The following is a 17212-nucleotide window of genomic DNA, read 5'->3' as shown; positions in this document are numbered from 1 at the left end:
GCGCCAAAACGCTCAGATGTGAACAGGGGTCATTGCAATGAATGGGATTTGTCTTGTTGGGCGTTTTGAGAGCTGATCCTAGAGCAGAAAAACGCTCCAAAAACGCCCAAAAACGCCTACATGTGAACGGAGCCTAAGTGTAACTGTTGCTTTGCCCTATGTTCTCAAAGCACAGAATCACTTAAAATACATTTATTGATTTTAGAATGAACACATAACTGGGTAAAGTGTTTTGTTTACCCGCCTGTAGCACTGATGGTAATTTATAGAGTTGCTGAACTGGTTTTGTTTTTTTAGACTGAAGGGAAATAATGTTTGGCAAGGGTCCACTGTAAATACCTCAGTTGTAATTAGGCATACTGTAGCTTCCATAATAACCTAAAATTTTCTGTGCTTGAAAATCCATCCTGATCTATTTCAATGACTCACAAGGTTCAGCTGTTATATCTATCTCTGGGTATACCCTAACTGTTTGACATAAGGGGTCTATGTAGCAAAAAAAATTGCTGTGCTGATTGCCTTAGGGCCCTTTCACATGGGCGCTCCGTATGTCCGCAAATCATCCTATTTTTTTTTGCGGATGATTTGCGGACATAATGTAAGTCAATGGCATTGCGGATGTCAGCGGATGACCATCTGCTGACATCCGATTTTCTTCCTTTCAGTTCTGTTCCGTTTTTTGGAACGGAACAGAACCCTATTTTTCATCCGTTCAAAAAACGGAAAGGAAGGAAAATCGGATGTCAGCGGTGTCATCCGCAATGCCCATAGACTTACATTATGTCCGTATATCATCTGCAAACGGATGGGATGATATGCGGACATACGGAGCAGATGACACAAATGTCATCCACTCCGTGAAAAAAATAAAAAAAAGTCCCGCAGCGGAGAAAAACAGCGGAGCGACCGTGTGAAAGAGGCCTTAGGCCCCTTTCACACTAGTGCGACTTGTCATGCGATTTGGGACTGCAAAATCGCATAACAAGTCGTTCTCCATTATTTCTAATGAGCCCCATTCATATCTGTGCGACTTGAAGTCACACCGACTTCAAAGTAGTCCCTGCACTACTTTTACCATGATTTTGATGCATTTTGAGGAAAAGACATTATAAGCCCAGTCAAACTCGCATCAAAATCGCGGAAAAAAGACGCGGTAAAATCGTGCGATTTTGAAATCCCACAAGTGTGAAAGGGGCCTTAAGTGTTCGACTGTTTACTGTATTTATTTGTAATTTGAATATCTCCTATGATCCATCTAGTGACCATAATGCGGTATCTTGCTGAATTACTTCATTAAATAAAAAAGCAGTATAGCCTCTAGAAGGAGCTGACAGTCAAAGGAGATAATCGTATTAAAAACAATGCAGCTAACATTCGTAGTGCTTGTGTGAAAGCTTAAAGCGGAGTTCTGACCCCAGAAAAAAAATTGTCAGCAGCTACACATACTGTATTCACTTGTGTGTATTTACACTTATGGAATGATATTGAAGAGTTGACAGCAGTTCACTCTTCAGAGGACACTTTTTAATTATTTTTATTTTATTATTTGATGTTTATTCTTTGATTTGGATACATCACTTCTAGATTTTTTTCACGTTTAAGATTATATCACTGCATCTTTATTCCACATAGGAAGTTTATTGGTTCACCTTTCAGAGGGCACCTTTCTACTTTTGATATATTTTGATTTCTTCTATTTTGTTCAATTTTTCTGACACTATTCAGAGTGTCTTATTGTGCACAACCTATATCTTCACTACTGCTTGCACTTCCTATCCTTCTATTGGATGCACTGTCACTTCCGTATTTTATTCTACTGCAATAATTTGTGCTAACGTATTAGATGATTGTCTAAGTGATTGACTTAGAGTAATGGACCACCATTCATAGAGTACTTGCGCTGATATTTTTGACTTGTATACATACTGTATCTGTTGACTTTTTTAGTATTAGGACACTTGCCTGTCCTGGAATCCATCAATGTCGGCACCCCAGCTGATGTTTTCATTGGCTGTTGAATGCTTCCGCTGCCATTGCCGGGAAGGGAACCCGGCAGTGAAGCCTTGCGGCTTCACGACTGGTTCCCCACTGCGCATTCTAGTTGGTGCAGAGGCGGGCGAGGGAGAAGGGAGCTGGGCTTGTGTCGCACTTTGCCGCGGCCGAGTCCACCGGAAGTAGGGAGGGGTCCCTGTCAACAGGTACCCGCTCCCCCCCCCCCCCTCCCACCCAAAAGGTGCCAAATGTGGCCTTGTGGCTTCACGGCGAGTTCACTACTGTGCATGTGTGAAGCGCACTGCGCATTCTAGTTGGGCAGGGGCGGGTGAAGGAGAAGGGAGCTGGGCTTGTGACATACTTCGCCGTGGCCGAGTCCACCGGAAGTAGGGATGGGTCCCTGTCAACAGGTACCCGCTCCCCGCTCCCACCCAAAAGGCGCCAAATGTGGCCTTGCAGCTTCACGGCTGTTTCCCTACTGCACATGTGCGAAGCGCATTCTAGTTGGTGTGGGCGAAGGAGAAGGGAGCTGGGCTTGTGACGTACTTTGCTGTGGCCGAGTCCACCGGAAGTAGGGATGGGTCCCTGTCAAAAACAGGTACCCGCTAAAAAAAGGTGCCAAATGTGACACCGGAGGGGGGAAGTAACGCAGAAGCGGAAGTTCCACTTTTGGGTGGAACTCCACTTTAAGACATCCACATGGTAAAACATTTTGAAACATTGACCCTCTAGTTTTTCAAATTGCTACATGTAAAGCAGACCTTCACCCAAACGTTGCACCCAGCATCACTCGCTTGTGGTACTCATTCCCACTTCCTTGTTCCTCGTTTAGCTGAGGATGAAGTTGCCCCAACCTGCCCACCTGCACAAAGCTTTCTGGGATATACATACCAATCCCAGAATGCTACAGAACCAGTTTCACTGCAGGCAGTGATCTCACTCATGTGAAGTAGGGGGCAGGCTGTGAGTCATCAGGATGTGACATGCGGCTCCTGATGCAGGATGGTGGCAGGGAAGATCAGAAGCCCTGCAAAGAATTGAGTGCAATGAAAACCACGCCAGACTGGGTGGTGAGCATGTTTACAGTATGTTTAAAGACAGCAGCTACAGTACTTGTAGCTGCAGAATTTACTGTAAGTTTTCCCACAGCCAGGCAAAAATCCTCTTCAACAAATAATCACAACATGTTTTTCATAAAATACTTACAAATTTTCTTTTATTCATCCTCTGTTACATCTCAGTGCTGCTTACCTCCTTCAACCTCTTTGCAGTAACTTTGTCTACATGCACTCCAGTGATGGTTGTATGGCATTTCTCAGGGTGGGTCTTCTGGTGATAGCAGCTGAACATGCCTTTGTAATCGTCATTGAAACAGTCACTTGTAGTCTCTGTTGGGATAGCTTGTGAGGGGGTGGCAACTAGAGATGAGCTTGGGCAACATCTAAACTCATGCTCCCTTTTTTTTTTTTTTTTTTTTTTTTTTATATTCCAATAAACTGCGGGCTGGGTCATTCAACCTCCTTAGTTTATTCGAGTTGTGGGGTGGGAATGACTTGGCCTACAGCGTATTGGAGTAAAAAAGCATGCGTTTGGCTAGAGATGAGTTCTTAGAATGCTCCTAATCACTAGTGGCAGCATAGGAGAGCATTTGGGAGACCGGGACAATGTTTTCGCCTTATAACAGGAATCGCCTAAACAAGTAGTACTCTTATGGCAGGATCGCCACTAGGGTTGCCACCTGTCTGGAATTTAATAAAGAACAGGGGGGGGGGGGGGTGAGGCGCCAACTAGTTGTAGTATTAAAGTAATATAGCATGTTAAAAAGGTCCTGATCGCTTGGAAGTGGATGGAAGGAGACAGTAACTCTCTGCAGCAGTGAAAGACTCACGCTGGCCAGTGTAGACCGCACAGGTGGAGGTGGCATCACGAAGGATCAGCAGTCGGGGCTGAACCATCATCCTGGCGGATCTGGAGGTAGCCGACATTCTAAGGTCCTCTCCGCTGTACACTTTCCCGCGGTGGAAATCTGGCAGGTGGATTACCTCAGTCGGCAGGCGTTGGACCAAGGGGAGTGGTTCCTTCATCTGGAGGTGTTTCATCAACTGTGTCTCTGGTGAGGCACCCCCAAGGTGGATCTGTTGGCGTCTCCACTCAGCGGGAAGGTGCAGAGGTTTGTGGCTCGGTCAAGGGATCCTCTGAGGGACGCCACAGATGCGTTGGTGGCCCCGTGGGGTCAGTATTGTCTGATTTTATGCTTTCCCTCCTCTCAAGCTTCTGTCAAGACTTGTCCGCAGGATCGAGACAGAAGGGATTACGGTCATCTTTAGTGGCTCCAGACTGGCCTCCCTGTGCTTGTTACGCTGATCTAGTGTGACTGGTGGCCGACGTTCCTTGGAAGCTTGCTCTCAGGGAGGATCTACGGTCCCAAGGACCAATTTTCCATCCTGCTTTACAGTCAGTGGCTTTGACTGCTTGGCTGTTGAATGACAGGTGCTGAAGGGTAGGGGTTTATCTGAGTTAGTAATTCCTACCCTGTTAAAAGCTAGGAAATATACTTCTAGAAAGATCTACCATCGTATGTGGAAGACGTACATTGCGTGGTGTGAGTCTCTTGGGATTCATCCTTGCTTCTTCTTAGTGGCTCGGATCTTGACCTTGAGTACCATCAATGGCCAGGTGTCGGCTTTGGCGGTCTTCTTCCAACGACCTTTGGCCACTCACTCCCTGGTGCGTACCTTTCTTCAGGATGTCCAACATTGGTTCCCTGAGTGCGGTCTCCATTGCCGCCTTGGGATCTCAATTTGGTGCTTGCGGTTCTCCAGAAACTTCCCTTTGAGAATCTTCAGGAGATTCCCCTGCTTATACTGTCCCAGAAGGTGGTCTTTTTGGTGGCTATCAGCTCTGTGTGCAAGGTGTTGGAACTGGCGGTATTATCCTGTCGTTCACCTTACCTAGGGATAAGGCGTTTCTTCGCCCCGTCCGTCATTCCTTCCAGAGTTTGTCTCTCTGTTTTTCATTTGAATGAAGACGTGTTGCCTTCCCTGTGTCCTAGACCTAAACATTCAAAGGAAATTGCCTTGCATACCTTGGATGTGGTCCGGGTAATTGGGGTGTATCTGTAGCTGCAGAGTCTTTCAGGAAGTCAGACTATCTATTTGTGCTCACGGATGGACCTCGTAAAGGGTTTTCTGCTTCCTTTGCGACCATTTCCAGATGGATCAGACAGTTGGTGATTCAGGCCTATTCCATCAAGGGTCAGGTTCCCACTTTCCCTGTCAAGGCGCACTCTGCTAGGGCGCTTAGTGCCTCCTGGGCTTTCCGTCATCAGGCGTCAGTGATGCAGGTGTGCCAGGCTGGCACCTGGTCGTCTATGCACACTTTCACAAAGTTCTATAAAGTGGATGTGTTGGCCTCATCGGATGCTTCTTTTGGCTGCAAAGATTTGCATGCTGCTGTTTAAGAGGACCTGATCCTCTTTGAGGGTGTATATTTTTTATTTATTTTTTTCAGGTGGGCTCCAGTTTGTTTAGTTGTGCTCCTGTTTACCTGGTTGGCTATAGTTTAGCCTTGCCAATTTATTTTTCGCTGTTCCCACCCCTCATGTTTTACATTGCAATGGTTAAGAATACCAGGAACTGTGGCCGCCAATGAACGAAAGAGAAAATGGGATATTTTACTTACGGTAAAATCTATTTCTCTGATGTTCATTGATGGACACAGCACCCACCCCCTCTGTGGAGATGTAATTCTCCTGACACTGTAACTAAACTGAGTGGCTATAGCAGAGAGAGGGAGTATACCTCCTGGGACTGTCCATGGGCGTAGCTGGACTTTTTTTTTCTGCCTAGTGTCCTACTTCTGTAGGGGGCAGTAAAACCCAATGGTTAGAATATCAGGAGCTGTGTCCATCAATGAACATCAGAGAAATGGATTTTACGGGAAATCAAAAAAAAAAATTTTACCTGCAAAAAAAATGTAAGGTTTTAGTGAATGGGTTTACTTTAAGATGCCTACAGGCCATAGATGATGATGGGCCATGCATGCACTATCCAATCAAAGAAGAAAGTAGCTGAACTCCAGCGTAAATAGCCATAACCTGTGTTCATTGAAGAATCCGATGTACAGAAGACCTTATTCATCTGTGTATATGTTCATTAGCAGGTAAACTCATCAGAGAGAGGAGCTCAGGTGGTGTGCTGTATATCAGATTCATCAATAGATACATTGATTGTGTAGTGGAGGATGAACCACATGGGAGTTGGCAACTAGACCTACATCTGTGTGTTTGCAGAGCAGCAATGGAAGTTTTTTGTGAAGTGCTATCCATTCCTACAGGTTTGCTTGGAGTCCATGTGCATGTGAACTATGTTTGGCCTTTCAGATAGGAAGGGGGAGAACGTGCATGTTGGCTTATCTAAGGGAAATCACATGGATTAGGAACATCCAGCTGCATTTACAGTGGTTTGTGTTCATTGTACATATTCATTCTCTGTCATTCTTACATGTTTTTTTTTTATTTTTTTTTTATTTCCATTTATTCCTCATTTAGGAACCATGATCAACTCCTCTCAGGGCACAGTGGGTAGTGACCCCGTCATCCTTGCCACAGCTGGATATGACCACACTGTACGATTTTGGCAAGCCCACAGTGGCATCTGTACCCGCACAGTGCAGCATCAAGACTCTGTATCCTTTTCAGTAGATTAAGTGTACAGAAAGAGAGATATAACTAGAATAAAGCTGACGTTTAATTTGCTTATATATTTTTCTTTCTCTGGTTCCTCCTTTCCCTCATTAACATGCTAATTATATCTTTAAATAATAAAATAATAATAATCAGCGCAAACCATAAAATTCAAACAATTCAAAAACCATATAAACTAGTGCACACAAGGCTGCAAACAACCAGTGCTAAACACAAAACACCAGTGACTAATCCATAAACAATATTGCTGCGCCAAGTGAAAAGGTATCAATAATTGTGTCTAAATCACATAAATAAGATAACTCAATGTTAATAAATCAACTCTAATAATAGTGATTCCAGTGATATTAATAGTCCCAATAGTGAGCCATAAAGATGAAATCAAAAAACAATCTTCATCTGTGAACACCAATTAAATTGCTGCATGCTTCACTCCAGTGCTGACGAAGTCTCTGACGCAACGCGTACGGGTGAGGAGCCTGCTCGGAGTATGTCGATTCCTGGAGGTGTACAGAGAGCTGTTTGTGACGCTTGAAGCCCGCACTGCTTTAATTGCATCCCAATGTAAGTGTAATGTTATCTGTTTAAGAGGAAATAAATGGCTTTTTGCAAGACAGAGAGCATTAGATCTTCTCCTTTTCTACACACCGGGTTCCTGGTCTATACGGAGTGATAGCTGGAGGCGGTGAAGGAAGGGACATCAGGCTGTTATCCTTACATCCCAAAGTGTGTTTGACTCTCATGAGTCTAGTCCTAAGGTGAGCTGCTTATCTTGCACTAGTCACTGGGAGCACTGGAGTGAAGCATGCAGCACTTTAATTGGTGTTCACAGATGAAGATTGTTTATTTTTTGATTTCATCTTTATGGTTCACTATTAATTGGGACTATTAATATCACTGGAATCACTATTATTAGAGTTGATTCATTAACATTGAGTTGTTCTCTTATTTATGTGATTTAGACACAATTATTGATACCTTTTCACATCTTTAAATAAGACCTTTCCGTTTTCATTACTTACCGTATTTTAGAACCACTGATGTCATTACTGTGTGTCTGTGCTTCTCTATGCAATGCAGGCAGATAATGGCTGGTGGGAGGCGCTGGCAGAGTGCTATATTGAAGGAGTTGTAAAGGCAGAGGGTTTTTTTTATCCTAAAAAAGCCTTGCGTGTGAAGCAGCTGCCCCAGCACCCCTAATACTTACCTGAGCCCCATCTCTATCAAGCAATGCCCCTCGGCCACCCGGGACTATCCCTCCTGATTGGCTGAGACACAGCGATGGCGCCATTGGCTCCCGCTGCTGTCAATAAAAGTTAATTAACCAATCAGAAGAGAGAGGGGGCGAGGCTGAACAGCAGCTCCCTGTCTGAATTGACACCCAGAGTTGCAGCTCAGCTCGGGTACCCCCATAGCAAGCTGCTTGGTATGGGGGCACACGACAGGAGGGAGGGGCCAGGAGCAGCGAAGAGGGACCCGAGAAGAGGAGGATCTTGGCTGCTCTGTGCAAAATCAACTGCACAGAGGAGGTAAGTATAACATGTTTGGTATTTAAAAAAAAAAAACATGAGACTTTACAATCACTTTAAGTATAAGTTTAGTATTAAATTTAGTTTCCTGAAAACCTCACAGCACCCTGCATCAGTACTGGCTCTTAGGAGGGGTTATGCAAATATCAAAATGCCTTGATTGGTGCATGTCGGCCTGGAAGAGTGGCGATTTCTAGGCATTCTAGGTATTTGCATGCAGCAAACACCCACAAGTGTTTTAGCTAGATAGCACCTACAGGTGATGCTGAGTCTCCATGATTGATAGAATTGAAATCTGATGCATGAAAGGGAGTGGGTATTGGCTCATACACACTATAAGAAAGTCGGGCGAACATTTTCATCCTAGGAAGGATCACGATTTTATGATAGTGTGTACACCACTTTTGACAGCCGATTCCGAAGGGACAAACTCCAAAATGTTTCTCGCACGGGAAACAGAATGACTATTTTCGTTTAATGCGTACTGTTTTCGTATGATTTCCGTACGAGAAAAATCTGAAAAGAAGACTGGGCATAATCAGAAACAATAAACAACAAAAAGCCCTTTGTCGTACGAGAATTTTCGTACATTCTTTCCTTCCTCAGGTCCGACTTTGCTATGATACAAGGAAATGCGGACGATTGTTCTCCCAATTTTCTTATAGGTTGTACCCCACTTTAGGGACAGTCAGCCTGGGGAAGAAAGAAGCTAGATGATGCTGGATGTCCTGCAGCCAGGAAATGAGGCAGGCTCTATCTATTGTTGCAGCTCCTAGTGCACACTGTGAGAGGCTTTAGTTACATACAGCCACCTCTGTGAACAGGTGGAAGGAGTTTGACTCTTACCTGGAGAAACTCTATAAAAGGAATTATTGGCCGCATTAGAGGTCAAATTCCTCCTCTTCATTAATGTAGCTAATGAGTCGTATGGTATAGCACAGTGCTTCTCAATTTTCTTTTTTTTTTTTTTTTTTTTGTCAAGCCTCCCTTAAAATTCTACACAATGTTTGAGGCCCCCCCCCCCCTTCCGAAATGTCAAAAGCTGAACTAAAACTGCAGCAACTTCCACGCACATGACACATAGGGGCAAACAAGAATGCTGGGCAGGCTTCTGACATCCTCCTTACGGACCAATGACATCATTGTAAAGACAGACTTGATCCACCCTGTGGCTTGTATACAATTTGTGTTCAATTTTCAGGCATTTGCCAAGGCAACCCTGAAGAAAACTGAAGGCACCCTGGTTGAAAAAGGCTGGCATAGCATGTGGGATTTGTTCCTACCAACCACTGTTACCACATTTTTGTCCTCCTTGACTTTGATTCTTAGCAGGTGAATTCTCTGGAGGTGACCCCAGACCGGAGCATGATAGCAGCTGCAGGTAACATCTTTTTGCTGTTCCTGGCTAATTTTCTTTTTCTGATTTTGTTCATATGTGCAATTCCTGGTGCCTCCAGAGCAGCATATATGTGATAGTATGCTGCCATGGATAGGCACCAGAAAAAGAAAATTGCAGTAAGTATGATACAATTTTTTGTTTTTTTTGTAGTGTACGTTGTAGAGCAAAAAAAACACATATGCAAAAGGTTGAGTGAACTTTGTACTCTATGCCAGTGGTTCTCAAATCCGGTCCTCGGGACCCACTAACAGGCCAGATTTTAAGTATTACCTTGGGGGATGCAGACTAGAATACTGCAATCACTGAGAAGCAAATGAGATCACCTGTGATGTAATTTAGTTATCTTGCAAACCTGGCCTGTTGGTGGGTCCCGAGGACCGGATTTGAGAACCACTGCTCTATGCAAAGACTCCTTTTTTATATGCCCCCCCCCCCTCCCCCAACACACACTTCCTTGGCTGCATAAAAGTTTTAAAAAAACTCTGCAGAGTAAAAAGTTAAACACACCTACCTTTCCTCCAGCATCCGTTGTGCAGGGGGTGACAGCATCACCCTTCAATGAGAATGGTGATCACTCCCAAAAGATACCCTTCAGCCCAGTGCTGGGAGTATCATCTGTGCGAGATTTGAGCTTTTCTATTATTCCAGAGATTGCTGGAAGGAGGATGATGAGTATTAGGGATCGACCGATTATCGACAATGCCGATATATCGGGGGCAAATATGCACTTTCCCTGATATATCGGAATCGGCCCCTGAGATTGCCGATATTTTGGGAAAGTGATGCCTGCAGCTAGAGGCATCACCTCAGTACCGGTGTCCATAGCCGACGGTCGGCTGTCTTGTAATAGCAACCGATGCAGCTGAGAAGCCACTCGGCTGTCATTACAAGGAGCGTCCCCCCACAGCCTCCTGCGGCTCGCCCGGGTCTCCTACCTGCCATCCTACCTGCACGGCCACCGAAGAGAAGACCCGATCAAAGCCGCATTCGGCTCTGATCGGGTCTCCATGTAAGATACCCAGAAGTGATGTCATGACATCACTTCCAGGTACTCGGCGGCAAATTAAAAAAAATGCGAGCATTTAAAACAGCCAAACTTGGCGTTTTAAATGCTTTTAAGTGCAGAGGAGGGGTTTGGGGTCTTTTAGACCCCCAGATCCCTCCACCAGAGTACCTGTGGAAAAAAAAAAATTTATGAAATGTCCGAAAATATCGACCAATGACCAAAATATCGGTAATAAAAAAACGATATTGGTCAATCACTAATGTGGTCTAACATCCTCTACATATCATCTGAAGGTTCTCATTTATCCAGGTCATTGTATATTTAATAGTAGATAATACCATTTAACTGACCTAGTTCTGTGATAGTGAAGACGTTTCAAAGCTTATTCAAGCCACTTCTTCAGTTCTAATGCGTGTCAGGGTAAACATTATGAATGTCATTTAAATCAGTGGTCTCTAAACTGCGGCCCTTTGCTTGTCTTTCTCTGGCCCTTGGGGCACCATTCCAACCACTGACACCAACAATGGGGCATAATTCCTGTTGCTGATACCAACAATGGGCTACTATTCCTCCCACTGACACCAACGGTGGGGCACAATTCCTTCCATTGACCTCAACAATGGAGCGCTTTTTCTCCCACTGACACCATTAATGGGCACAATTCCTCTCACTGATACCAACTTTTGGGAACAATTCCTCCCACTGACACCAATGTAAGGGCACAATGGTAAGTGGCATTCCTCCCACTGACACCAGTGATGGGGCACTATTTCTCCCAATGACTTCAACGATGAGGTACTAGTCCTCCCACTGACACCAAAGATAGGTCATTGTTTACTCCCACTGGCCCCCCTAAAGTCTGAAAGCCGAGCTCCACCCAAAAGGGGAAGCTCCGCTTGTATGTACCCCCCCCCCTCTACTGCCACATTTGGCACTTTTTGGGGGGGAAGGAGGGGAACTGGTACCTGGTTTTGACAGGTACCCGCTCCCACTTCCGGGTAAGATAAGTAATCTACGTTTCCATTTCCGGCCCATGCTCCTGCCCCCCCACACCTTCTGGGACACACACAGGTCCCAGAATACGGTGGGACCAATCTGAAAGCGCAGTGCGACTTGCACAGTAGGAAACAGGCTGTGAAGTCTGAAGGCTCGGCTGCCAGTTTCTCTTGCGTACAATGCCGGCGCCTGCACCCGAAGCCAATTGACGAATCGGCTTGGGGTGCCGACATTGCGGGATCCCTGGAAAGGTAAGTGTCCTTATATTAAAAGTCAGCAGCTACACTATTTGTAGTTGCTGACTTTTATTTAGTTTTTTTTTTTCTCCACACTGGAGCTCCGCTTGAAGTACAGTAAACTGGCTCTTTGTTTAGAAAGTTTGGAGACCCCTGATGTAAATTGAAGGATTAACATATATGAAGACTTCCTGACCCAAAGGATGGGATTATGTAAATCAAATGGGTTGGTTTCCGCAACCTCCTATCCTTCTTTTTTTTTTTTTTTTTTTTTGGATCTATGGTGATTGGATCAAGGTGTTGGTAACTACCTGTGTGGATAAAAATGCTGCAGTATCTTTTTTACAGTCATTAGAAATAGTGAATTGGCTTTGATATAAACCGTTTAGGGCCCCTTTACACTTACAGTTGGGGATGGTCGCAAAGAACACCACACTTTTACTGCCACCTCCTTAAGCTGCAAATGATGCAAAACCTGAAGATGGATGTACACCTACTGTAGCTACAATGCTGTGCTTCTTGGCTGTAGCAAAATGATCCCACTGATGTGTTAAGGGGGAAGAGAATCTCCACCAAGCTTGACCCATTCAAGCGAATCGCATGCAATGTACAGTGTGGCATTTGCATGGTCAAAACAGGCAGTGAGGAGGTGGCGGCATATCCCCTCCTGTTAAAGGTCTCTGAAAAGTGATCCACTGCGGATGGCTTTCACAAGGGTGGACGTGATAGCCGCATATGTAAACATAGAATACCAGCATTACAGAACAAGTCCAGTTGAATGTGACTAACTTCAACTACTACACCTACAGTTATTTTTTTTTTCACTTTTATTCAGTGTATTAGCAAGGGAAAGGGGACACATTTAGGCTGTGGATCTTGTGTTTTAGGTGCATATCCGCACTTAATTTTCATTTGTATGTGACTTTGCTACACTGTGCAGCATTAAAAGATAAGTTCACCAATGTGAAAATGGAACATGTTCCCACTGCTATCTGTCCCTGTGACAGCAGTATGTGGAGAAGTTCCCTGTACTAACTGTCACTTTCTGAAAAGATCACATCATTCATTCACGTATGTCTGTGAATGAATGTGACTACAACTACTGACATCCTTTTTGTGGCAGTCGGCTTGTAGTTCTCAAAGTTCATTGAGTCTTCCTGTCAGTGTGAAACTGCCTGCCTGCGTGTATGATGTACGGGACAGACCTCTCACACTGACAGTCTGGCTCTGGAGAAAAACTAGTAAGGTTTAACCATGCCCAAAACTTTTTTTTCTCCCAATCTACAAATAGTGCTTGGTGGAGTTTTTCTTTAAAAGAAGCCATATGCTCTGAAATTAGACAGACACATTCCCAAAATGTGTTAAATTTTAATTTGTAGAATAGGTCCCTGACTTATATACCCTCTTTTAGGTTATCAGCACATCCGCATGTATGATCTCAACTCCAACAACCCGAACCCTGTTATCAACTATGACGGAGTCAGCAAGAACATCACATCGGTGGGTTTCCATGAGGACGGACGCTGGATGTACACCGGAGGAGAGGACTGCATGGCCCGAATTTGGGACCTGAGGTACTAGAGTTAAAGAGTAATGCCCCGTACACACGCACCGATTGTTGGCCGACCGATCGGCCGTCTTTTGTCCAGTGGTGTTGTGTTGGTTGAAATGTGCTCTAGACTTGCACTGGACTTTTGTTGGCCGACAGAAACCAACTGCAGAAGTGATGTCATGTTCTGGTTTACTTTCCATGTGTTTTTTCTTCTCTGAGCATGCCCAGTCTTGCTCATCACATTTTTGTCTGCCGAAATCTGTACTGACTGACGAACAATCGGCCGTTCTGTTGACGGCCAACAAAAATTTTATAGCATGCACACCAGATTTTGTTCGGCCGAAAAGTCGCAGTCAGTTGTCGGAAGCATCAGACTAACAAGCCGATAATCGGCCGATGGGACGTTGGCTGAAAATTCACGGCCAACAATCGGTGCGTGTGTACGAGGCTTAAGACTCTGTTTACACAGGGCAGATTGCATTTTTATTAGCAGGGGGCCTGTGATCAGGTGGAGGACCTGGTGTAAATGGACAGTGAAGACCGTTTACTCTCGCCACCCATAGAGCAGATACTTAGCAGACACAGATGTGTCCTCCACGAGCAGGTGGAGGACACATTTGTGTCTGCTAAGTATCTGCTCTATGGGTGGCGAGAGTAAATGGTCTTCACTGTCCATTTACACCAGGCTACCTCCGATCAGCTCCATCCAAACAGAAGAGGACAGAGTCCTCTCCTGTGTGTTGTTTTTTTTTTTTTTTTTAAGCAGGCCTGATCAGACCCAGAGGTAGACGGGTGTGAACGGACACAAGTCAGTTTACACCCGCTTCCCCAAAGGGATAAATGGACCTTCCGATCAGGTTCACCTGAAAAACGGACAAGTGGACCTGCTTGGAACGCCTGTCTGAAAAAAAGCCTAACTCCTAACTTTTTTTTTTTTTTGAGAAAGAACAATCCCCTCTGGGTGATCTCGGTACATTGCAAGGATTTTAACAAACTTTGTTGCAGATTACCTATGTCTGATCAGTGTGCAGAGTGAATCTGAATGGGATTTACTTTTTTTATTCTTAATCAGCTGATGCGTTTGCAGTGTCCTAATGTGAAAAGTTGCAGTCTCTGCATCCCTTTAGAAGTAACTAACCCTTGGTATCTCATCCAAAAAATGAATATCTTTGTTGCAGAGGATGCAATCCAATCACACAAGCAGGAAATTACATATCTGGAGGTTTTCCGCACACTAATATTGTGCAGAACTCCTCCAGGTTGCCATATTGTCTTTTACAGAAAATTACAGTGCTGCAAATTGAAAAAAAAGGTACTTTTTCTTTACATTCAGTTACAATATTGTCTGCAGTAAAATAATGTGCAAAAACACATTTTAAATACCACAAAATAAAAGCATAATTAATGCAGCCTGTAACATGGATGAGATTGAGCCCACAGTTCGGCTTGATGAGTTTGGTGTGGAAGAATTTAAGTGGCCTTCAGAGAGCCCTGACATCAACCTTACTGAATACCTTCGTGATGAATTGGAATGAAAATTGCTACTCAGGTCTTCTCATCCAACATCAGTACCTGACCTCAAAGTCTTGTAGAAAGCCTTCCCAAACGTGTGGAAGGTTTTGTAGCTGAATAAAAACGGTGGGGTTGCTTCATATTAAGGTTTCCAACTTCTGTGCTAAACTTAGCCTTCTGAAGTCCACTCATTCATCATGCCTTTGTATGACGAGAGTACCTCAGCAATCAGTAGGGTGCTTTTATTGCATAGGGAACGGCAGAGGGGTGAGGGTTAGCTGTGTAGGTACAATCCTGAAATTGGGGGTGACAGACCCTTAGTTACAAGAAAGGAAAAAAAAATCAGACACATAAAAGAGTAGGGATTTCTGAGTGTAGTGGTTTCTGCTCTTCGCCAGGACTTTTAACTGCTTGCCGACCGCCGCACGACTATTTACTGCGGCGGTCAGCCCCTCACAGGCAAATCGACTTTCCCCCATGGGGGGGCCGCGCGCGTGACTGGCGGACCCGATCGTCCGCCGGTCACTTGCGATCGTCGGTGGAGAGGGAGAAAGGCAGGCGGCTGATGTAAACAAGCCGCCTGTCATTCTCCCCTGTGTAGGAATAGTGATCATACGGTTCTACTATGTAGGACCGTTGATCACTGTTCCTACACCTCAAGCCACAGCCAATCAGTTAGAATCACGCCCCTAGGGACACACATAACCCCTTCACAGCCAGTGTAATTTTACAGTAACAGTGCATATTTATAGCACTGATTACTGTAGTAATGTCACTGGTAACCCCAAAAGTGTCATAAATGTCAGTCAAGGGTCCGATCTGTCCGCCCCAATGTCGCAGTACCGCAAAAAAAAATTGCAGATCGCCGCCATTACGCGTTAAAAAAAAAAACAAAAATTGCCAAAATCTTTCCCTTTGTTAGTAAACTCGATAACTTTTGCGCAAAGCAATCAAAATACGCTTTTTGTCTTTTTTTTTTTTTTTTTTTTTTTTACCAAACATATGTAGCATAAAACAAATTGGCCGAAAATGTTAAATTTTGATTTTTTTACATTTTTTGGGGGGGAATTTCATATAAAAAAAATGTGAAAAATATTGTTATTTTTGCAAAATTGATGCTCTTTTTTTGTTTGATCAAAAAATAGCACAGGTGATCAAATACCATCAAAAGAAAGCTCTGTTTGTGGGAAAAAAAGGACGTCAAATTTGTTTAGGTACAGCGTCGCACGACCGCGCAATTGTCCGTTAAAATCACGCAGTGCCGAATCGCAAAGTACCCCCTGGTCAGGAAGGGGGTAAAATTTTCCGGGTCTTAAGTGGTTAACCATTTAGTTGAAAATGGGTAAAAGGTTCACTTGCTGGCAGACGGGGATGGGAGAAGAGGCTTCTGTAACTAGCAAAGGATATAGTATGTACCTTATTCTGTTCACCATTAGGCAGGATTTTTGCTTTAACAGTTTAAAATGGAAGTCCGATTTATGGTAAATCTGAATGCTTGTTACATGTTACTCCACTCTACACATCATCACTGCTTTCTGCTTTTGAGTAAACCTCTTATTGAGCTGTACAGTCTCTTCTGAGATGCTGCCTTATCTGACTTCATTCTGTGTATTACCCAAAGAGCTGCACCAATCCCCACTTACACGTGCTGTCATTGTATTGTGCAGGTCCCGCAACCTTCAGTGCCAGCGAATCTTCCAGGTGAACGCTCCAATCAACTGCGTTGTTCTCCATCCCAATCAGGTATATGTATTATCATACTATCATTATCATACATCAGGACTAGATAAATCAACATACAATCCTTTGGCAGGTATATCGGATCTCCTAAATATATTTCACCTGTGTGCTTAGCTTCACATATTGGGTGTCTATTTATCCGACACAGCAAATATGGAACTACTACTATTTTATTCTCTAACCATTTAAGGACCGCCCACCGTAGTTTTACTGCGGCATGCAGCCCCTCCTGCGTGAACGCGCCTGCTGCTAGGCTCCGATTGCCGCCTGACACCCGTGATCGCTCCCCGCTGAGAGAGAAGAATGGTCAGCTGTTGTAAACACAGCTGACCGCTCTTCTTTCTGGAATGATCACAGAGCGCCTGTGATCCTTCTATATAGGATCGCATGTCTCTGTGATCATTTCACAAGCCCACCCCCCTACAGTTAGAATCACTCCCCTAGCCTTACATTTAACCCCTTGATCACCCACTGTGTTAACCCCTTTCCTGCCAGTGCCATTATTACTGTAACAGTGCATATTTTTAGCACTGATTACTGTAGTA

The 17212-nt window shown here is 44.4% G+C and overlaps 1 protein-coding gene across 1 annotated transcript in view; it reads left to right on the top strand.

Annotated features, from left to right (window-relative positions):
* Positions 1–17212, top strand: part of MLST8 (MTOR associated protein, LST8 homolog) — a gene marked incomplete at its 5' end in the record, with an annotated part of 45527 nt that overhangs the window by 7900 nt on the left and 20415 nt on the right. Inside the window, 4 exons of the mRNA XM_082262214.1 lie at positions 6542–6678; positions 9556–9607; positions 13275–13437; positions 16595–16670. Of these exons, the coding sequence (XP_082118340.1) occupies positions 6542–6678; positions 9556–9607; positions 13275–13437; positions 16595–16670 (428 nt within the window). The remainder of the gene's footprint in view (positions 1–6541; positions 6679–9555; positions 9608–13274; positions 13438–16594; positions 16671–17212) is intronic.

This window comes from Pelophylax lessonae, assembly GCF_965119305.1.
Source record: "Pelophylax lessonae genome assembly, chromosome: 6".
Lineage (NCBI taxonomy): Eukaryota > Metazoa > Chordata > Amphibia > Anura > Ranidae > Pelophylax > Pelophylax lessonae.
This window is presented reverse-complemented; position numbering and strand designations above follow the sequence as displayed.